The following is a 23,932-nucleotide window of genomic DNA, read 5'->3' as shown; positions in this document are numbered from 1 at the left end:
TCTGCTGAAATCAGTTATGCATTTCCAATTGTCTTGTTGGAGATACAATAAAACTCAGGCATTGGGGAGTACCAAATAACCTCTTCACTTGACTAAGCTGATGCCCACACCCACATCCCTTGTCAAGAGCAAGTTGAATCCTTCAAGGACATCTTACATTCCACTCAAAGCCCCCAACGGCCAAGCCTCCTGCAGCTCCTGTGCCCGCCAGGCCGATAAATAAGCCACTCCCCACATTGCTTGACATCAGAGATGCTCCAATCTAAAACACAAAATGCTGCCGTTAGTTGATAGAAAAAGGTCAGCTGTATGTTCTATCTGTGGCGAGAAAGCACAGAGTTCACACCTCAAAATCTAATTTCCCTGTTTAAAAACAAAGACTGCATGATTCATCCTAAGATCATCAGTGATGGAGATTCCTACTTTACTGCTCTGAGTGTTTGGCTGCCAATACTTGGACTACTCAAATGCCATAATCTTTTAATCTGCATAATTAAGCATAAATTAGAAGAGCTGACTGCATGTTTTTCTCTGTTTATTTCTCTGCTATATATTTTGGAAAGCTGTCTGTTTGCTACACATCTGGGCACCTCCTATGATATCGTAACCAAATTTACACGATGGTTCCTGAGAACAAGGAGTGGATTTTTGTTTTTGTTTTTGTTTTTTTATAAATATTTATTGAGATTTTTTTTAAATACAAAATGCAAAAATAATAAACAATATAACATGGATCATAACACATTTTTCAGAACTTCTTTGGACTCCCTCGCGTCTCCCACTCCCACTTACATCATTATAAATTTTTTCCAGCAATTTATCATCTTATTTATATTCTTAAATCTTGTTCAGTTAATTTAATCTAATCTCCAAAAATTTTATGTTTCCCTCAATCTCACTTATCGTCAAATTCAAATCTAATTCAATGGTAGGCAATTATTTATGATCTAGCATCCTTCTTAACATTCAACCAAATTACAATACTTTTGTAGATAAATCTTGAATTTCTTCCAGTCTTCTTCAACCCTCTCTTCTCCCAGGTCTCTAATTCTGCCAGTCATCTCGGCCAGTTGCATATAGTCCATCAGCTGCATCTGCCACTCTTCCAGTGTGGGTAGATCTTGAGTTTTCCAGCTCTTAGCGATGAGTATCCTTGCTGCCGTTGTTGCATACATAAAAAATGTTTGGTCCTTCTTTAACACCTTCTGGCCGACAATGCCCAGAAGGAAGGCCTCTGGTTTCTTAGTGAAGGTATACTTAAATACCTTTTTCAACTCATTATATATCATTTCCCAGAAGGCCTTCACTCTAGGGCAAGTCCACCAGAGGTGAAAGAATGTTCCTTCGTGTTCTTTACATTTCCAACATTTATTATCAGACAAATGGTATATTTTGGCAAGTTTAACTGGGGTCATGTACCATCTATATATCATTTTCATTACATTTTCCTTCAAAGCATTACATGCAGTGAAGTTCAGCCCAGTGGTCCACAACCTTTCCCAGTCCTCAAACATAATATTATGCCCAATATCCTGAGCCCACTTTATCATAACCGATTTAACCATTTCATCTTGTGTATTCCATTTCAGCAGCAAGTTATACATTCTTGATAATACCTTAGTTTTTGGTTCTAACAATTCTGTTTCCAACTTCGATTTCTCCACCTGGAACCCTACCTTTTTGTCATTTTTAAAAACTTCTTTAATCTGAGCGTAATGTAACCAGTCTCGCACTTTATCCTTCATTTTCTCCAAACTCTGCAATTTCCAATTATCTTCGTCTTTTTCTAATATTTCCCAATATTTTGGCCATTTGGCCTCCATATTGGGTCTTTTTCGGGCCTTAGCTTCCAGAGGTGAAAGCCACCTCGGAGTTTTGTTTTCCAGTAAGTCTTTGTATTTTGTCCAGACATTAAAAACTGCTTTCCTGACAATATGGTTCTTGAAGACCTTATTGATCTTAACCTTATCGTACCATAGATATGCATGCCAACCAAAAGCATTGTTAAACCCTTCCAAATCCAATACGTCAGTGTCTTCGAGAAGTAGCCAGTCTTTTAGCCAGCAAAAGGCTGCGGCTTCATAATACAACTTTAAGTCCGGCAGGGCAAAGCCCCCTCTTTCTTTCGCATCAGTTAGTATCTTAAACTTAATTCTGGGCTTTTTGCCCTGCCAGACAAATTTAGATATATCTCTCTGCCACTTCCGGAAGCACTCTGTTTTATCCACAATCTGCAATGTTTGAAACAAAAACAACATCCTTGGCAATACATTCATCTTAACAGCAGCAATTCGGCCTATTTTTGTTTTTGTTTGGGTACAATTGGACACCATTTTAAATCAAGATGGTGGACTGACTCTTTCAAAACCATGCTGATATTTGGCTTCCTAATTTTTCAGAATTCCTGAGCAATGTCAGGTATTAGGCTGCTAGCTTGTATCTATATACGCCTCATTTCTCCCCAAGGTGAATTTCTATCTTGGTTTGTCTCCACTTCCTTATTCCTCCTTGTTCCAAGAAGCAAAATGTCTTAGGATGGCTCCAGATCCCACTAGTGGTTGTATGTGTGCACTTTTAAAAGGCACACATAGCTACTACAGGCCAGGCACACCCCAAACAACTAGTCTCAACATGGGAGTGATAATGTCAGATCAATCAGCTGGCCTGGTCACTTGAAAACTGATTAGGCCATTCCAGTATCTTCTGGGTGACCAATCATTGAGGATGTCACACAAAGCCTCATTCAACTGTGCTAATTCCTACACTTCAGGTTAATCATTGCTAAATGGCCAAACCAGCTGATTATGAAGCTCCCAACCAGCCAAACTTTTAAGTTTGCTACATGTACAAATATAAATACACAGATTTGGATAATGTGCATAAATAGTGGCACTGCCAAGAGGAACAAGGTTGCACAGCATGTAATGATGTTTTAAGAATGTTGTAACTGTGTTAAAAATGAAAATGGTGGTGCAAATTTTGAGACTGAAGGTGTCAATCTACGCTTTTCAGATGGTTAATGGCTGAGCAGCGTGATCCGTCATGCCACCAATGGCGATCATGTATTTTAGCCACTTAACATCTGCAAAGGACAAATGCTTTTCAAAGTAAATATATAAAATAAACATATTTAAATATTTATCATGCAATAATCAATTTTTCATTGTAATATATTCATTGTAATGAAGGAGACCTTCAAGGATTCACCAGAGTTACATGAATTGATGTTTTCTGCAATGTAAAGACAACTTGATTCAAGCCAAGCGTCACAACCAATCCGGAGCATCTCAAAGCAGGGACTCTGGAGCAGGGGCAGGGTGGAACTGGATCATGTCTTACATGAAAGAATGCAGGACATATCTGTGGGCAAATATTTATACTGCGTGCTGGAAGCTTCAGCTTGGCCTGCCATGAAGGAAAATATTGCCTTGACAAGCAATGGGGCACCCAGCCCGGCAGTGTGTGTTCAAAGTAGGTGGCTCTGTTTGGTTAAAAATATACAGAGTGTAAACTGTGAAAGATGAAATACCTTGGCTTTATTTTAACAGTGCTGTTACTGAGGAGACGATATGAAAATGTAGACGTAAGTTATGAGGCACACCTCAGGTTGTATCCAGTACATACTGGCTGTGTACTGTTATTTCCTGATGTGATTGCAAGATTTTTTTTTTTGTTATTTTCTTTTTTTTTAAAAAAGGAAAGCCCTTATTGACTAGAGATAACTTATGGCTTGTGACCCCATAGGTTTATATCACAGAAATGTAGGTGCTTCATCCGTTCCAGATGTCTCTGGACAATATTCCCAAATGCTGACTCCTTATGTATATGTGAAAATAAGAAGACCCAACAACCTAACAAAATACTAGGGGAAAGGATTCCAGACTAGTCTGCTCCATTTTTCTAATTTTCTACCTGTTACTGGACCAAGGCGACATTACTCCTTTGTTGCTGTTTGCTTTCAACACTTACACTTTCATTTTTTGTAATCCAGCATTTTCAACATTACTGGGTTCCCACCCCCCCATAAAAGGTATTGCCTCACTTGCTCTGTGATTTTCCTTTTCCAAGTAGCAGGTCTTTCTGCCTCTTGCGCTGCTGAGCCCTAAGCAAAGATTAATGGAATCTGACCTGCTCCTCACCTTTGGGATAGTTAAAATATTAATACGAGATAAGACTGAAAACCTTTCCTGAAGCAAACACTTGCAAACATCTCATCTGGGAAGCCTCTGATTGAAAGACTAATGGCTACAATATGCATTCATATCTCGGGTAAACAGAAAGGCTCCCAAGAAATGTAAACACTTTCCTTAAGACACATGTCCTTATTGTAGTAGGCAGTATAAAAGAGGCGACGTAAAGCCATGTAATACAATGTCACGGTGGCCTTAAGTAACCATTTTATCATTTTCCTAGAAGCAGTTGGGTCTAAACCCATAATGCGCTCCCTATATCCTGGAACACAGAGGCAGTAAAAGGATGTTGTGTGGTGATTCATCCTCTACCAACATTTCCTCCAGGTTTGGGAGAGAAAAAGTCACACTAATCAGCCTGAGGCGGAGTTAGGAGTTTAGGGAAACATTACTTCCTATCCCAAGCCAAGGCCTGTTACGATTTAGGTAATGGTCCTCTCAGCCCCAAAGTGAAACCCTGGAAAGGGAATTGCTTCATAACTGAGGCCTCATGGGCACAATACATGTCACTTTAGACAGTCATGGCTTTCCCAAAATAACCCTGGGATCTGTAGTTTGTTACGGGTGCTGAGAGTTGTTAGGTGATCCCTATTACTCCACTGCCAGAGAGCTACAATTCCCGAGGTAGTTTATTTTTTTATTTTTTTTAATAAATTTTTATTAAAGTTTCAACAAATTTTATAGTAACACAAAAAGCAAAACATCACAACAACAATACAAACAAACAATACAAAACAGAGATCAAACAAAATTAAAAAGTTCAATTCTTGGTTTCATACAGCTTTCTTTCCGGACTTCCTCACATCTCCCTTTTCTGTTTTCAAATTTCCAATTTAGTTTCAGCAGATTTTTCCCCTATTTTAACCAAATTAATATGTCTTAATTTCTTTTAAAGTTAACCATTCCTACTGCTATCCACTCATCTTTTTATCTTCCATCCTTAGGTTAACTAAACTGTGATTCTCTTATTTGTTACTAATGAAACATCTTTGCACATTCCTTCTGCTTTATCACTAATGCCACATTGTCTCAATATCCTGCATCATATTAACATTCATATAGTTTACAATGTTTTTGCAGATAATCTTTGAATTTCTTCCATTCTTCTTCTATTTGTTCTTCTCCCGTATCTCGGATTCTGCCAGTCATTTCTGCTAGGTCCATATAGTCCATCAATTGCATCTGCCATTCTTCCAGAGTGGGCAAATCTTGTGTCTTCCAATACTTTGCCATGAGTATTCTTGCTGCTGTTGTTGCGTACATAAAAAAGGTTCTATCCTTCTTTAACACCTTCTGATCGACAATGCCCAGAAGGAAGGCCTCTGGTTTCTTCAAGAAGGTATACCTAAATACCTTTTTCAACTCATTATAGATCATTTCCCAGAATGCCTTTACCCTTGGGCACGTCCACCAGAGGTGAAAGAATGTTCCCTCAGTTCCTTACATTTCCAACATTTATTATCAGGCAAATGGTATATCTTTGCAAGCTTGACTGGTGTCATGTACCACCTATAAATCATTTTCATAATATTTTCTTTCAAGGCATTACATGCCGTAAATTTCATACCAGTGGTCCATAACCGTTCCCAGTCAGCAAACATAATATTATAACCAATGTCTTGTGCCCACTTAATCATAGCTGATTTAACCATTTCATCCTGAGTATTCCATTTTAACAGCAAGTTATACATTCTTGACATTGTCTTAGTTTTAGGTTCTAACAATTCCGTTTCTAGTTTCGATTTTTCCACCTGGAAACCTAGTTTCTTGTCCATGTTAAAAGCCTCTCTAATTTGGTAGTAATGTAGCCAATCTCTTTTAGCTTCTCAAAGCTCTGCAATTTCCATGTGTTTCCTTCCTGTTCTAATATCTCCCAATATTTTGGCCATTTGGCCTCCATATTGAGCTTTTTCAGAGCCTTAGCCTCCATAGGTGACAACCACCTTGGGGTCTTATTTTCTAGCAAGTCTTTATATCTTATCCAGACATTAAAAACTGCTCTCCTGACAATATGGTTCTTAAATACTTTATGAACTCTTACCTTGTCGTACCACAAATATGCATGCCATCCAAACGCATTATTAAACCCTTCCAAGTCTAGAATGTCAGTGTTTTCAAGAAGTAGCCAGTCCTTAATCCAGCAGAAAGCTGCTGATTCATAGTAAAGCTTCATGTCTGGCAGGGCAAACCCCCCTCTTTCTTTAGCATCGGTTAATATTTTAAATTTTATTCTGGGCTTTTTGCCCTGCCAGACAAATTTAGAAATATCTCGCTGCCACCTCTTGAAACAATCCATTCTGTCCACAATCTGCAAAGTCTGAAACAAAAACAACATTTTCGGCAAAACATTCATCTTTATAGCGGCAATTCGGCCCAACAAGGAGAGTTTCAAGTTTGACCATGTTTCTAAATCTTTCTTTACCTCTGACCAACATTTTTCATAATTGTCCTTAAATAAATTCAGGTTTTAGCTGTCATATTTATCCCTAGGTATTTCACTTTCTTCACCACATTTAAATCTGTCTCTTTCTGAAGCTTTTCTATTTCCATTGAAGTCATATTTTTCTCCAATACTTTAGTTTTTTGTTTATTTAATTTGAATCCTGCTACCTGACCAAACTCCTGAATCAGTTCTAAGACTCTTTTCGTACTAGATTCTGGCTCCTGTAACATTAAGACCAAGTCATCTGCAAAGGCTTTAAGTTTATATTGTTTAGCTCCGACCTGAACCCCTTTAATCAACTGGTCCCTCCTAATCAGATTCAGGAGCACTTCCAGGACCGAAATAAATAGCAATGGAGAGATAGGGCACCCCTGTCGCGTTCCTTTTTCAATTTTAATCTCTTCTGACACCACATTGTTAACTATCAATTTTGCTTTTTGTTCCGAATATATTGCTTCTATGCTATTTTCGAACCCTCGTCCCACACCCATTCCCTTAAGATTTTTTTTCATAAAACTCCAAGAAATGTTGTCAAAGGCCTTCTCCGCATCAATAAAAATTAACACTGCTTTTGTATTTATATTCGTCTGCAATAACTCTAATATGTCAATGATGTTTCTTGTAGTGTCAGACAGATGCCTTCCAGGGAGAAAGCCTGCTTGGTCCTTATGTATTACTTCATTTAACACTCTTTTCAATCTATTTGCCAAAATGTCTGCAAAAATTTTATAATCCACATTTAACAGGGATATGGGACGGTAGTTTTTAAGTTGTGTCTTTTCAGCTTCAGATTTTGGTATAAGCATGATGAAAGCTTCTTTCCACGATTCTGGTGCCTTCTTCCCCTCCATTATCTCATTACACACCTCCTTTAGTGGTTGAATTAAATAGTCTTTCAACATCTTGTAATATTTGGAGGTTAACCCGTCCGGCCCTGGAGATTTGCCCAACTGCATATTCCGAATAGCACCTTCAATCTCCTGTTCTGTTATTTCATAATTCAATATCATCTTATTTTCTTGAGATATCTCTTGTAATCCGTTAGTCTTTAAAAATTGGTCTATGTCAAACTCTTTTTGCGGCCCCTGCATGTAAAGTTGTTTAAAATATCTCTGGAAACACTTTCTAATCTCTTCAGGTTTCTGTATATTTCTCCCCTCTATCTCAAGGTTGGTTACCGTATTGAACTTCTGTCTTTTTTTCAGCTGCCATGCTAGCAACTTTCCACATTTATTTGCCGATTCAAAAGTTTTCTGCTTCATTTGTTTAATTTTCCATTCAACTTCTTTATTTACTAATTTCATATATTGTACTTGGTAGAGTTTAATTTCTCTCAAAATCTCCTGCGACTTGGGTTTCGATCTTAACCTTTTTTCCCCTTCTTTTATTTTTTCCAAAATTTTGTCTTTTTTCTCATTTTGGGTTCTCCTCTTTATTGCATTCTGCTGTATCAGAAACCCCCTCATAACTGCTTTACTTGCGTCCCAGATTATTCTTTTTTCCACTGTAATGTTCAAATTAACTTCAAAGTAATCCTTCAAGTTTTTTTGGGCCTTCTTAACAATCTCTTGATCTCTTAATAAGGTGTCATTCATCCTCCATCTAAAGGAACCAGTTGTAGTTAATCTCATTTCCATCTTGACGGCGTTGTGGTCGGAGCATGTTTTTGGGCAGATTTCCACTTTTCTAGTCTTTGGTGCCAGTCTTCTAGTTATCCATATTTGGTCAATTCTTGTCCATGTCAATTTAGCTTCAGAAAAGAAAGTCCCTTCTCTTCCTAGGGGGTTTTTAGTTCTCCAAATATCAATCAGATCCAAATTGTCAGTTAGTTCAAAGAAAGTCTTAGGTAGTCTGCCCTCTTTTGTTATATTATGACTTTGTGCTTTGTCCATGTTCGTGGACACCACTCCGTTCATATCTCCCATCAAAATGATGTTGTTGTAGTCAATGTGCTCCAGCATTTTCTCATGCAACTTCTTATAAAATTCCAACTTTCCCTCATTTGGTGCATATATTCCTAAAATCAAAAATTTTTCTCCTTGTACTTGAATTTCAATTGCCACAATCCTTCCTTGTTCATCTTTAAAAAGAAATTTCAGTGACAGGCTTTCTTTTGCATATATAACAACTCCTCTCTTCACTCTGTCAGATGAGATAAATTCTTGACCCAATCTCTTATTAATCAAAACTTTCCTATGAAGCCTAGTCACATGTGTTTCCTGTAGGCAAATTAAGTCTAATTGCTCCTTTTTTAATATGTGAAATATCCTCTTCCTTTTCTTCGGACAATTACAGCCATGAATATTCCAAGTTACTAGTTGCAGGGCCATGCTGGAGCCTTCTTGTTCCTTTTGGGTGGTGTCACTTACTTCTGGTCCACAGATCCCAAAGGTGTGGGAACAGAGCTTAGTGGTCCAGATCCTAAGGCTCCTTGTTCCACTTCAATCCCTTTCTGAAGGTCTTTTCCGTAGTGGCTCAGGAATTTTTCCCTGTCTTCAGCTGATTTGATTTTAACCTTCTTCCCCCTAAAAGTGAAAGATAGTCCCTGGGGGAACTCCCATCTAAAGATGATGCTGTTTCCTTTCAATAGTGTCACCAAATCTTTGTAATCAGCTCTAAGATCTAATAAATATTTTGGGATGTCCTTGTAGATTTCCGCGTTGATATCCTGGATAGTTAAGGCCTTTTGATAGTGTGCATTCAGTATCTTGTCTCTTTCTTCTTTCGATCTGAGGGAGATCAGACAGTCTCTAGACTTGTCTTTCCTCCCTCCTCTTCCAAGCCTGAATGCAGTTGTTATTTTAAAATCCTTATCTTCTTCCAAAGATCAAAGTTCTGCAAATTCTTTTGTCAGATACTCCTTCAAGTCTCCTTTTTCAAGTTCTGGGACTGACCTCAGCCTCAAATTATTTTCTTTACTTTTCAGATCCACCATGGAAAGATATGCCTGATGGTCACCAATCTGTTTACGCATAGGTTTTATTTCCTGTTCCACGGCTTCCACTTTCCGCTGAGCCTCCTCTGCAATTTTACGATTTTCAGTGGTGGTTTCTAAGAGTTTCCCAATTGCCTGTGCATTTAAGCCGACTTGTTGTGTCAAATTATTTACACTAGCAGTGTTCTGATCTAGTTTAGATGAGTGTTCATTCACTTGCTTACACAGATCATCTAGTTTCCCAAGGATTTTATCCAATACTGTTACTGATGTGTCTCCACCTGTGGCCATTCCTGCAGGCCTAGCTGGCTCTAAATCTTCCTGTGGAGTCACGGAGACTGTAGGAACCGATGATCTGCGCAGCTGTGAAGTTATCGTAGTTTGTTGTGTTTTGGCTTTTGCTGATCTTGTCTTCCCACTCATCCCACCACTATCTAGGCGCCAAGGTCAGTCTTATGATTAACAGTTCCCATGGGAATCCACAAGCCCTTGGATGGAAAATTCCCCCCCCCCAGCCGTTGCAAGTTTTCAATAATCCACTAGGGGAAGACTGGCTGTTTCTTCACAAAGGAAAAACAATTTGCAATATGCCAAAATTCAAAGTCTCTAGAAAGTTCAATAACAATGTCTAACAGCCCCAAACTTCCAAAGACCTTCTGAGGTTCTTAATTTTTGCAGAGCCCAGCCTTAATTCCTTACAATGTCTCAAAGAGTGCAAGTTTCTAGTGTAACAACTCCATGTAGCAATCCACTGTAACAGTTCCAACAGACTGGCAGCTCTGGCAATTTAGTAGCTCTACCAATCTGGCAGTCCGCTGCAGTCACTGTCTCTCAAAGAATTTATAAATCCATAAAAAAAGAAAGATATATCCACAGGTATAGGGTATAGTCCACACGCATAAAAAATTAGAGCCAGTTGATGCTTGGAAAAATGCTATTCAGAGAAATAGTTCAACGGCAATTAGAAAGTTAAAAGTCTCTGCTTAAAATCTATATACAAAACCGGGAGACGGACTTCCTGGTTGCATCTCCCGCTTCAGTGCCAAATTTCCACAAATTTAGTCTCCAAATCGATTAACTTCACCTACTCACGAGTAGTTGGTTTATATCCGAATTGTCCCAGGAAAAAAGGTCAGCGCTCACTGGCAGCAGCTTCGTGGCTTCGTCTCTGCAGGAAGAGCGATTGACTCACAGCACCGCGCTAGCCCTTTCACGCTCCGGAGCTCCTTACGGGGTTCCTTTAACGTTTCTGGGTGCACAAATGGTGCCCGCCGAGTCCCACGGCCACAGGCTATCTCTGCCTGTGGTTTTCCGACGCGGGTCTCCGCTTCGCCGTAGCGGACGACCCGTTTCTGCAGAGCCTCCTCTTCACAGAGTAAAGAGGACCGCCATTGCCGTTCGCGCCGCCTCCGGAAGTCCCCTCCCGAGGTAGTTTAACAACCAATCCCTCTTCTCTGGGAACTCTGTATGCTGCCTTTCCACATTATTGAACCCAAACTCTGCTAACCCACAGTGTAGGTGATCTGCAAAAAGTTGAAGGTAGTGTATAATGTGAGATTTCCTGCAACATGAGCAGGATTATTAGATCAGGTCTTCATTTAGAAAGGACACTTAGGAGGCACCCCAAATTAAAGACTCCATGTTGCTAGATATTTTAATCATTGTTTTATTATATTTTGTTGCTGTTAGCTGCCCTGGGCTTCCATGGGATACCAAAACAAGAAATAAATAAAATGAAGAATGCTAAACAGCCATCTTACTCAGGGTAATGGGAATCCAAGCCTCTGCTTGGATTCAGTTCCCAGGAAGTTTTGTTTTCCCTGAAAAAACTAAGTCCAGCAGGAACGATGATGGGGACACTTGACTTCTTGGCAGCACCTTAAATTTCCTGCAATGAAACTGTAGAGGCTACAGCTAAGCCAATGCTTACATGTCACCTGGGAGAAAGTGAATCACAAAGCGCATTAGAACAATAACCAGGTGCGAGTGTGTGTCTCCAGGGGAGAAAACGTAGCCTATGGAATTTACAATTAATGTTGGAGTTCAAAACTGCATTCAGCTTGCAGTTAAACACTTGCAAGATCTACAGCCTTGTGTTCTTTTGTGACAGGGCAAAAAGGATATTTACTCCTCTGACACTTATTTCTCTGGGTCTTTAAATTATTGTTATATTACCTTTCTGCTCCAAAGAAAATGTGTCCTTCAAAAGGTTTATGCCTTTCCAGTGAATCATTTTGGAGATTTATATCTGGGTGGTTTAGTGTGGAGAGTTGCAGTCCTAACACAGTTGCTCAATAAATGAAGAAGTTACTAGACAGTGCAAAAGAGACTCCTGCCGTTGTTTCATGAGAGGAATGGGAACTGCTCTTGAACTTGAGTTAATTTTCATTTTTATTTGAAATAGGCCTTGTTTTTGTTTTTATCTTTAGGGTTGTTCGATGTGCTAGATTTTTTTAAAAAATAAATTGGCTCTCTTATTTGCAACAACAATGCCACTTTGCAAAAGCCTGATGTTACCTGATATATATTAAATTCCAGAATTGATACACTTCATATGCTTCCAGCAATATGGCTGCTTGAAATAGAGAAGAGCTCCTCCCTTATTTATTGCTGTTCCTAAAGACTTTGCACCAGGGATGGGGAACCCAAGGCCTTCACATGTTAGTAGACTCCAGCTCCCATCTTTCCTGACCATTGCCCATGCTGGCTGGGACTGATGGGAATTGAACAGCACTTGGAGGGCCATAGGTTGCTTTACATCACTGGTGCTTCATTTGGGTGCATGAGCATTTAACAGTGCAATCCTGTGCATGAATTGAGTTTCAGGGTGTCCACTAGGACTTCCCTTGAAACAGTGTTTTGGCTTCAATTGCCATATTCACATCCATATTCACACACTCCTGCAAAACTATGTATTTTAAAAACTGCCCTAAAGTTTTAAATCTTCAGTATGTATTTCCTTCAGTGCTTACTGTACTAATTGCTTTGCAACTGTGCAACAAGGCTATGATTTGTGATGCTGAGAGTGCAGCAGTTGGCACAACCTTCCTAGCTACATATTTGTTACAGCAGGAAAGATACGCCACATTCTTCCTATCACCCCCACTCTCACCATTTTCTTCCTACAACTAGTGTAGCATTCTTTCATTCGTTTTTCACCACAGCAAGGATCATCCCAGTTTCATCTTCCCTCTTTCTCAGCCTTCAACTATCCCTTGACATCTGTATATATGTCAATTGCTTCAACCACACTAAGGAGAGCTGCTTTTTAAACAGAGATAGCCTACATGGTGCCCTCAATATGCTGATGGATTCCAGCAGTACTTTTCTTCTAGGGGAAAAAGGTGCTAGTACTGTGTACCCTTGAATACCCCCTGAAAAAAAAGTACTGTATTCCAGCTCCCATCAGCTCAGACAACATGCCCAGTGGTGATTTGGTGATGGGAGTTTTACTCCAGCAACATCTGGAAGGCTGGCCACCTCTGATCAAGAGTCATGCAACCAACTTGGCACCCCCAGATGTTCTTGGACTCAGTGCCCATCAGTTCCCACCATTACACTGCCTGGGACTAATGGGAGCTGCAGTCATCTGCAACATCTGGCAAAGGCTGTTCTCAACAAGGTGTGGGTTATTACATACTTACCGGCCACCATGTCATGGATCTTCCAGCCAAGAAATAGCCTCCGACTGTTCCCCGACTGGCTCGAAGAGAAGACTGAAATGAAGAGGGGGGAAATAATGGCTTTGCAGCTCTGAAATGCACAGCTGAACACAGATTTATGCCCACCTAGGACCTTATGTGGATAAAAGGAAGGAAACGTGGCTCTGTTCTATGCGGCCAAAAGGAAACAATATGTTGTTAAATAGAAGCATCACTTATATACTACAGTGCTATGTTGTTCGGTGAAGAGGCCTTTCTCAAAAACAAGAGATATCTAGCACTACTAGTTATTGCAAAACGACTGACTTACCCATATTCCAACAGCAAGGACAAAGGCAAAATAAAGGACAACAACAATGATGTCCGGTACTTCAAAGGCAAGTTTCTTCTCTTCAGGCCTGGCAGTGGGTGGCTCAGTAGTGGCTGGTGTTTGGCTCATGACTGCCCAAAAAGGTGTCGCCTGTTGCCTCTTTATCTCACAATGGACTTCGGCACACGTTTCTCTTCATTACTCCTTTTTAATAATAATTAACCGGGTTGAGAAAGTGAGAATGTTGATGAAGAAGCAGGCAGGTCCATCAAAACAGACAATTCGCACGTTGCAGCTTTAGTACACTGTATGGATCTGTGCTGTTCAGCTGTAATGTTTGAACCAGCTAAACAACTTTTTTGTCACAGCTGTTTCTCACATATATGCATTATGTGCTGAAATTTTTAAAGAGAGTTGTGGCCAATTCAAATATTTCAGCCGTAGCAGGTGCATAACATGAGTCCATAAACCAAGCCTGCATAACCTGGCTTGATATGTCATTAGTTGTGTGGATGAGACCAAGTTTCTAACCCCATTTCAGTTCAGGCTCCTGATAAATGAATGACCTTTGTTGATAGAGAGGACCCCTCTTTGTTGATCAACAGGGGGCATGCAACCCTGTTGATTCTTCTTGACCTCTCAGTGGCAGAACATCGTGTGACTTTTGCTTGGCCCCATGGGCTTCTGAATGGTGTCCCATAAGCCATCTTGAAGTGATTTACAGTATAAACAGGTCACCTGGTAGCAATTTCTAGCTTAACGTTTTGAAGAGAAGAACATATTAGAAATAAAGGAAGAATTTCTACACTCTCCTCCTGGCTGATCCCTCCAGTTAAGGCACAAACAGAGATTAGGAGAAGAAAAGTCTTGTAGTAGAGATTTGCTATACTCAGAAGCGGATCATTTGTTGGGGCTTCCTGGCAAGTTTGTTGCTGCTGCTTCCTGGAAGTTGGGTTGGAAAGGACCCTGAGAGTCATCTAGTCCAATTTCTTGCTATGCAGGAATCTCCACTAAAGCATCCATGACAGATGACCAACCTCTGCTTAAAAACCTCCAACGAAGGAGGCAAGGAGATCAGAGCAGTGAAGGCGCTTTGGTGGGAGCACCAGATTGTCTCTGCTGGTATGCCCACACACCCTGGCCTCTCAGCCATCTTTCCTCTCTCCTGGTAGGTGGCAGAGGCTGGGAAGCTAGCTTTGCAGCTCTGCCTCACAGAGTGAGCCACTTCTGGCTGTAGCTCTTGGGCTCAGGGCTGCTGCTCTAGAGCTAGATACCAGCTCAGTACTAATATCTTTTAAATAGGTAAGTAGAAGGGGATAAAGCAGGATCAATATTGGGCAATGAAATAACCCAAGTTATTAGAAGGTGGTGGTGGGGGAACTGACTTCAGATTTGGTTATCTCTAATATTGCCCAAAGCAGTGGTCTCCATTAGACAAGCTATCTCTCTTCCATGACACTCTGACATTGGATGCATCTTCTTAGAAACAGCAAGCTTTCTCCAACCCCCTTCCTTGGCATTTAAATACTGACAGCTGCAGCATCTCGTCGCAAAGCACATTTGCTGACGTGGCTGTACCACAGCTCGTGAGTCAGGGCAGGAAGGGGAATGTAGTTTAGCTCTGTGTGTCAGAAGGCTGAATTGCGCCATAATTACTTTATTGATAATTGTTATGGAAACAGCTGTTATGCGGGCTTGACTGGTACACAGAACTACGGAAGATAGTGAAACCGAAACGAGGCTTGCCACATATAATGCTAACCCTTGTCCCCAAAGTCTGGTTGTCAGAGCTTCCTCTTTGGCATAGATTCTCCCATTTTCAGACGGGGAGCCATTTTATGCCGCAATTTAGATGGCTTCCTTGGTTCTTACAGACACAGGGTGAGTCGTTTCTCCTTCAAGTGGGGTGGAGGCGATGACAACCCTCCCAGCTAGCTAGCCAGCCTTCCGTCACGCACAGAAACAGAACTTAGAGATGTTATGCTTACTGAACTCAGTGGGATTTAATTTCCAGTAAATGGTCACAGGCGCTAGCTATAACACTGTTTCACCAATCCTAATAAAATAGTTTCTCAAATGGCAATTTAGGAACCGTAAAGACAATGGTATCTATGCATTCATGGGTAGCACAGCACCATCTTGTGGGTAAAGTGGTAAAAAATAAAATCTGCTCTAACATTCAGTCTGGATTATTTTTCTTCATTGGGGCCATCTATGTTTTCCCTCTGCTTTCATGTTTGTTCTCTGTGAACAGAGTATATGCACTCTGCACCTTGAAGTAGGTTGGTGAGGATTTTTTGCACGTCACGCTTGTAATGGACTTCCAGTTAACCTTTCACAATAGCAACACATTTCTTCATTAAACAAACACTGGTAGCGTCACAAAAAAATGAACAAGGACAATTGTGGAAGAGCAGAAAGTGTACCAGCTGAGCAAGGTAGAATAGGAGAAAGCTCATCCTGTTAATGGAGTGTTTCTGCAGCCTAGCACCGGTTAAAAAGAAAAAGGAAAAAAAGCATCTAAGGGGATGCTTCCTACCTTTATAATAAATAAATCCCCACTGGCAGTCCTACTCACAGTCACAGGATTCTCTCCTTGTGGAGGTCTTAATATGTAGTCAGATAACAGCAACAGAGATGCTGGCAGGTGGGCAACCTGAGGATTTCGTATAGCCTTGACATGACCTCCTGGGCATCTCCTAATGTTGCCCAGTCTTCCATTCTCTCATAGTTCCCTCCTCCTTTCCTTTTTGCTTTTCAAAAAGTGTTCCCTCATCTTTCTATGCATTTTCAGGACAATTGAAAGGGGCAATATTGTCTGACTTGGGGGGGGTGGGGATAATTTTTTCTCCTGCTGTCTGAGAATAAATTGGTAGACCTCTGCCATTTGTGTGTATAACACACTAAAATAAAAAACGAAATACTTTCCCTAGATTTTTAGATCAGGAGCTGTATTTGTCTGCTGTACTAACTGTTCTGCGTTCCTATTACAGGGCTTACTTCTGAGCAGACCTGCATGGGATTAGGAATTCTGATCTGGCATAGACATGGTGACAACTGAACCAGGAATGTCATTTTTTTGAAATTAGTTAGGCCAGCATCTTTTTGTCTCTGCCAGCTTTGGTTCAACCCCCCACTGGCAAGCAAACATCCAACAGATTTTTCCCCAAAACACTGCAGCAGAAATAAGGTTCTGAATAGATTTTGATAGAATAAAACCAAAGGGCTCCATCCCAAGAACAGGAAAAGGAAGCAAAGATCAGCAGTTTAGACACAAATTTCCCACATTGTTACTAAATCACACAAGTCAGCTTCTAGGTTACTTATTAAGATTGCATAGGTGAGCTTGCAGGAATGAAAGCCACCATCAAATAATGAAGCAGCATTTTCTTGAACAAGGAGCCCAAACCACTTTATTTATTTTTTTTGCTGAACAACCTATTTAAACATTAACTTAATGTCATGAAAGAGTCGCCATCTCATTTCTTTAAGCAGCTGAAAGAGAGATTTTAGGGAAATAGTTTCATGATGCCTTTCCAGAAATATTATTTGAACCACTGTGTAACTTACAGGCAACCTTTGCTTTTCCACTACAATTATTTCTGCAAGAACCATTAGCAAACTGTAAAATCTTGTCTACGTGATGCGCCTTGAGCATAGGAAAGCTTTGAAATACTATCGTGTTAAATAGTAACTCCAGCATCCCACAGGTCTTTCAAGAAGCACGTCTACAAACATCTGTCTACAGGTAAGATATAGGACACTCAGGTCAGGAGATCACAATCCTTGAAGATCACACAATGTGAATATATGGCAAAAGGATACAGACCTATATTCATACTGCTTTAGCAATAGGGGGGGGGGATCAGGAAAAATCAAAGGATACATAGCTGCAGACCAGCCCCAATGGAGTCTGTGCCTAATCTGAAAACAAACAAACAATGACTGCATACCTACCATACATTTAAAGCACCAACCCCCAAAATCCTGGAAACTGTAGCTTATCCCTCACAGTGCTACAATTATCAGCATTCTCGAACTACCATTCTCAGGCTTCTGGGGGGGGGGGGCATGTATGCTGTGCACAAAATGTATGCTGTGCACAAAGCCAACATCAGCAGCTGGTATCCTTAGGCATTGCTAATGTGAGGAAATGACATTAAAGTAGCCATGTGTTCTACTTTGCAGAACACGAACCGAAGAACCTTCTAATAGAGGATCAACACTGGTTCAAAGATAAAGACCCCTAAGAAATGAGAACAGGGGCCTTAAAGTAACCCATCTTCAGTTAGCAGCTGGATGGCACATACATCAGGTCACCGTCTTCCTCATGATGTTGAGATACATTGTATTTTTATTTAACTTTTAGTATTACAATGGTACCTTGATTCTCAAACTTAATCCATTCCGGGAGTCCGTTCGACTCCCGAAACTGTTCAAAAACCAAGGCACGGCTTCCAGTTGGCTGCAGGATCTTCCTGCACTCAAGCAGAAGCCGTGTCGGATGTTCGGCTTCCAAAAAATGTTCGCAAACCAGAACACTTACTTCCGGGTTTGCAGCAATTGGGAGCCAATTTGTTCAGCAACTAAGCTGTTCGGAAATCAAGGTTCCACTGTATTTATTTCCTTAAATTTACATATATGCATGTGCATACATATATGGTGGTGGGGGGGATAAATGACGTCCCTACACATCACAGACTGAAAACCTCAGAATCCAGCTCAGTCTTTGCTCAATGAATGAGACCTTTCTGCTCCCCTTTCCTCCAAATTGCACCAGAGGCTGACGGAAGGGGTGGCTTGCCCATCTCCATTCAAGACACAAAGGCTTCTGTTTCACTGAACTCTTGAATATCACTACATGTAAGTAGAAGCTGGGTACCATACGAACGACAATTTCCTAGCATTTCTAGTCTTCTGGCATGCATTGCACGTTCAAGGGACTGCTTGCTTACAAAGCCTCACAGAAGCATGTAGCGCTGGCAATCGCACCCTCCTGGCCATGCCATCACTCTCAGTAAGTACTGGGAAGTGGGCCACAAGATGACAGCTACAGGATTTGTGAGCTGGTAAAGAACTCCCATTCATGTGTGGTGCATCTGGGAAAATTGGGTGCCATGGAAAATGCAATTCTACCAGCTCCACCTGGCTGTCTACCAGCTCCACCTGGTACACAGGCTGAGACCCTACCTGCCTGTGGACTGTCTTGCCAGAGTGCTGCATGCTCTAGTTATCTCCTGCTTGGACTACAGCAATGCGCTCTACATGGGGCTACCTTTGAAGGTGACCCGGAAACTGCAATTAATCCAGAATGCGGCAGCTAGACTGGTGACTGGGAGTGGCTGCTGGGACCACATAACACCGGTCCTGAGAGATCTGCATTGGCTCCCAGTACGTTTCCAAGCACAATTAAAAGTGTTGGTGCTGACCTTTAAAGCCCTAAACGGCCTCGGTCCTGTATACCTGAAGGAGCGTCTCCACCCCCATTGTTCAGCCCAGACACTGAGATCCAGTGCCGAGGGTCTTCTGGTGGTTCCCTCATTGCAAGAAGTGAGGTTAGAGGGAACCAAACAGAGGGCCTTCTTCGTAGTGGAGCCCGCCCTGTGGAATGCCCTCCCTTCAGATGTGACGGAAATAAGCAACTAAACAGGCAGCCCTGTTTAGGGAAGTTTTTAATATTTAATGCTGTATTGTTTTTAACACTTGATTGGAAGCTGCCCAGAGTGGCTGGGGAAACTCAGCCAGATGAGCGGGCTATAAATAATAAATTCTTCTTCTTCTTCTTCTTCTTCTTCTTCTTCTTCTTCTTCTTCTTCTTCTTCTTCAACAACAGGTGCCCCACTTCAACCAGAAAGGAGATCTGGGGCACGTGGGACAAGATATTAATAACTCTCAGATATTTAATGGCAAGAAACAATGTATTGCCATTTTGGTGACATTCTTATTGTTCCGTAATAATTGTAGCAATGTTGTCAACAGAGTTCAGACTGTGCTAGCAGTCTACAACAGGACCATGGGTAAAACCATTCATTTTTATTTCATTTTATTTCTTCATTCATTAAAATATTTATATACCATCTACTACCTCAGCTTCAAGGTGGCGTCAGTATTAAACTGCATCAGTATGGAAAGCATTATACAGAATAAAACACAGCTGATAACTCAAGCAGAGCTAAAATAAGGTAAAATAAACTAACCTATTGAAATAAAGCAGCAACCAAGTTCCGGGAAAATAAATGCAATGGTTACACAAGAGCTTGGGTTGGTGGAAATGCGGTAGAATTTCCTTTTCTTTTCTGTACAAATTGTACATATGAATACAAGCTGTCAAGCTGCAGAACCCCTTGCACAAGAGGAGACACTTGAACAGGACAGTCTGCAAGGATGGGGAACCTGTGGCCCACCAGATGCCATTGGACTCCAGTTCCCAGCAGCCCCTGCTAGCTTGGGCAATGATAAAAAATGGTGGGAGCTGTAGTCTACAATACTCATGGAGGACCGCAGGTTCCTTATTCCTGTGTGAGTGAAACAAGTTCATTGCCAATCTTTTTAAACTTAGCACCACATTGGATGCAACCCAAAGAAATTGCAGGGGGTTGGACTAGATGATCCTCGGGATCCCTTCCCACTCTACAATTCTATGATTTTATATGCTACAGGGCTTCCCAAGCCAGCATTCTTCTTTCCCTTACTTATGCCCTGCTTGCCCTGCCCTTCCACAGCTCCTGAGTCACTCGAAACTCCTGTTGCAGATTGAAAGCGAAGTGCACCTCACAAACAACAACATAGTCATTTTGTGATTCATAAGTGCTCCTTTCAAAATAATAGCTGAGAAAGATGTATTTTTATCTTGCAAGATACTAATAGCAATGCTACTAGGGGAGAAGAGCCATACATCCAGAGCTTTTATAATTGGAAAACATCAATACCGCCTAGTGGCTTAAAAAAAATTTGTTACAAATGTTCCATAGGATGGGTTCTATTGTTAGAATGCCTATTTCTTCCCAACTAGCAACTGATAAATTCAACCCTGCTGTGGTATCTTTAGGATAATCCTGGCCCCTTGAATGATGCCGAGTTCTACAATACCTTGAGCTTCTGTCTCCTTCTCTCTTGCCCTTTTCCTCCTTCTATTGCCTCACCTTACTTTTGGCTCATCTCAAAGTGGACACTCCTCGCTTGGACACTCCTCGCTAGCACTCCTTGATGTGTGCTTGAGGCAGTCTACATTTCTCCTCCCTCCCTCTCACCCCTGTGTTTGATAACTTGAAGCTGGGGCTGAATGACATTTGCTTTGGCTTGGATTATTTACATACACTGTGGTAGTTTCATTCAAAACCACCTGACCAGAAAAACAGCTCACAGTCGATCAGACTCCACCCAAGATCAGTTGCAGATTATCACAGATAACCTAGCTCAATGTCTATCAGATGAGCACCTGCATCGATTTCCTGAATGTCTGTTTGCCCCATGACACCTTAAAAAGGTGAATAGGCATTTTTCTCAAGGAGAGGTTTTACCACTGCCTCCTTCAAGCAACCAGGGACCAACCCCTCTCTAGCAGTGGATTTAGGGCAGTGTGGGTGCTTCCCCCATGCAGGGCACTGAGCTGAAGGGGCACAAAAATGAGAACATCCATAATTGAGAAGATCCATTTAGGGGTGCTAAATTTTGGCCTTGCACAGGGAGCCATATTACAAAAGATTGCCAAACTCTACCCCTGAAACATTTGAGCCTTACTAAACTGCTGGAGAAGTACTTCTAGGAAGTGGCCCATGCCTGTTGGTTGCTTACATTAGTGATCTGCATTACAGAAGAAGAGGATTACTTCCTCTTTTCTGGTGCTAAAATTCAAGAAAGTAGAGAAACAGGAGTGACTTGCTCTAGTGCTCTTCCAACAAAAGGTGCTTGTTCCCCAGCCAAATACCTGGGCAATCCCTTTTGGCAAGTGAATTATTAGTAGACAGGAATAATAATCATACTTCACCCTGCTGTCTCTAAGTCTTAGAGTAAATGTCAGGGAGGGAGGGAGGGAGGAAGGAAGGAAGGAAGGGCAGGCCTGATCAGTGTTGAGACTAAACCACTCCTGGTGACAAACAGTACTATGAAGTATGTAAGGTTAGAAAGTGGCGTCTCTTTCCAGGTGACCACAGTTACTCTGAAAATCAACCCCCTTGAGTTGTTATTTAAAGCTCACAAATGTAAGAAAGCAAACACTTAGTAGAATTTTAGATCAGGTGACACTCTCACACCGAGACTGTTGTGTGGGCTTGATTAAACAAATGCACTCAGGGCTAGCAATCAGCATCTTTCAAAAAACTAATTTTTGGATATGAGTACTTGTGGGGGTGGCAGTGGAGAAAACCTTTTATAGCAGTGATCTTTTCAAAAGCTCCAAATGCATTGGGTATCTCATACAAACACACATAATTTTATTTGTCACATTTCAAACCATGTTCAGAGCAGGTTACAACATGACCACAACTTGACAAAGGTAGTCACAAACAATAAATAAAAGATTTAAAAGTACACATCCAAGCTGAACAACTTACACAGAAATCACAAGATCTAAAATAAAGATGCCAAAACAACCCTTTCAAAAGCCCCCCCACCCTACCCTGCCCCAGAGTTTGTTCAGCAGCTTCAACTTTTGTAGCTGGAGTCAGTCAGGGCCCTCCCCTCCCAGGCCAGGTAGAAAAGGCCTGCAAGATAGGGAACACATCTCCCAGGACTCAAAGTCAAAATGGCCATTAAAACTGGCCTTTTCCTTTTAGTTCAAGGTAGATAATATCACATCCTGCTTCAGTGTGAGGGACTTCTGGGGTTCTGCCTTCTGCACATGGCTTTCTTGCAGTATATCCCATTAAGATGGCCATGGTTGGTCCCACCAGGAGGCACCACAGCCAGGCCTTTCAGAGACCATGCTGGTGAGAGCCTGCACCCTGAACAGTAAATCAGGCAGTTCATGGCTCTCTCACCTGTAAGCCCAATAAGTGAAAGGAGGGAAAGCTGGTTGAGATCAGGCTAAAGAAGGAACAGCATCAGGAGAAGGGCTCAAACAGTCCCAGAACAGAGTGGAGGGAGCAGAAAGATGGAGAAGCTGAGCCAGGAATGCGCCCAAAGATAGGATCTACAAGACCCAAAACTGGCAATTCCTAGCGGTCCCAGGCAGTGGATCTCATTTCTAAAATCTCAGGGAGATGTTTGGGCACTGTCTCCTGAGTCCTATAAGGAGATGCTTAGAGATCCACTGAATCTTTCTCTTATTTTCTTTGCAGAACCACCTGGAGTCATAAGAAAAGGATCTCTCCTCCCAAGTGGCAGTCCTAGCCTGAGAAGGCAAAAAACGTTACCGCCCACTTCCTGAAAGGAAACCAAAGGGCATGAGTCAGCCACCAGAAGGAGCCCCAGTTTAGCTGGCCAAATGATTTAGCTTGATCCTTGATGCTGAAAACTCGCCATTTTCAGGAATTGTAGGGGTTTACCCAGAAAGGAATGGGACGCAGGTGGCGCTGTGGGTTAAAGCCTCAGCGCCTAGGACTTGCCGATCGAAAGGTCGGCGGTTCGAATCCCTGCGGCGGGGTGCGCTCCCGCTGCTCGGTCCCAGCGCCTGCCAACCTAGCAGTTCGAAAGCACCTCCGGGTGCAAGTAGATAAATAGGGACCGCTTACCAGCGGGAAGGTAAACGGCGTTTCCGTGTGCGGCTCTGGCTCTGGCTCTGGCTCTGGCCAGAGCAGCGATGTCACGCTGGCCACGTGACCCGGAAGTGTCTCCGGACAGCGCTGGCCCCTGGCCTCTTAAGTGAGATGGGCGCACAACCCCAGAGTCTGTCAAGACTGGCCCGTACGGGCAGGGGTACCTTTACCTTTACCTTTACCCAGAAAGGAAGGCAAATTAGAGCTCACCATGAAGGAAAGCCAGCACTTCTAGGTTTACAAAATTTTCATTTAACTAGACATGTCTTGCCCTGTTCCAGACGGGTCTGTTATACATTCCCTAAAGGAATTGTAGGGGTCATGTGACATAATATAGTCCCAATAACGACCCCTAGGTTGAATTTTGATTTTTCTGGGTTGTTTTTTTTTTTTTTTTGTAGCCAGATGCTGAAGGAGACAAGAGGGGAAAGCATGGAGCTGGTGGCCATGAGGCATTTTGATGTAGGAACATACAAAGCTGCCTTATACTGTGCTCATCTTGCTCAGTACTGCCTACACCGGCTGTAAGAGACTCTCCAGGGTTTCAGGCAGAAGCTTCTCCTAGCCCTACCAAGAGATGCTGAGAATTCAACCTGGGAGCTTCTGGAGGCAAAACAGATGCTCCTCTACTGAGTGTCCCCTCACCCACAACTCTCCAACTGCCCCTAAAGAAAACCAACATTCTCTTATGTTTGTG

At 41.8% G+C, this 23,932-nt stretch overlaps 1 protein-coding gene across 2 annotated transcripts in view; it reads right to left on the bottom strand.

Moving 5' to 3' along the window:
* SLC5A9 (solute carrier family 5 member 9) overlaps positions 1–20,660 on the bottom strand; it is a 41,318-nt gene extending 20,658 nt beyond the window's left edge. The window contains exons 1-4 of one of the 2 annotated variants that reach the window (XM_079980317.1): positions 20,630–20,660; positions 13,541–13,745; positions 13,213–13,284; positions 158–262 (exon numbers count right to left, since the gene is read on the bottom strand). In XM_079980317.1, coding sequence (XP_079836443.1) covers positions 158–262; positions 13,213–13,284; positions 13,541–13,669 — 306 coding nt within the window. In that variant the 5' untranslated portion in view covers positions 13,670–13,745; positions 20,630–20,660. Of the gene's footprint in view, positions 1–157; positions 263–13,212; positions 13,285–13,540; positions 13,746–19,733; positions 19,753–20,629 lie in introns of those variants that run through there. The other variant, XM_079980318.1, reaches the window with a different exon arrangement.
* Positions 20,661–23,932: the final 3,272 nt, after the last annotated feature.

This window comes from Podarcis cretensis, assembly GCF_951804945.1.
Source record: "Podarcis cretensis genome assembly, chromosome: 6".
Taxonomy (NCBI): domain Eukaryota; kingdom Metazoa; phylum Chordata; class Lepidosauria; order Squamata; family Lacertidae; genus Podarcis; species Podarcis cretensis.
The sequence above is the reverse complement of the archived record's forward strand: the minus strand, read 5'-3'. Positions and strand labels throughout refer to the sequence as shown.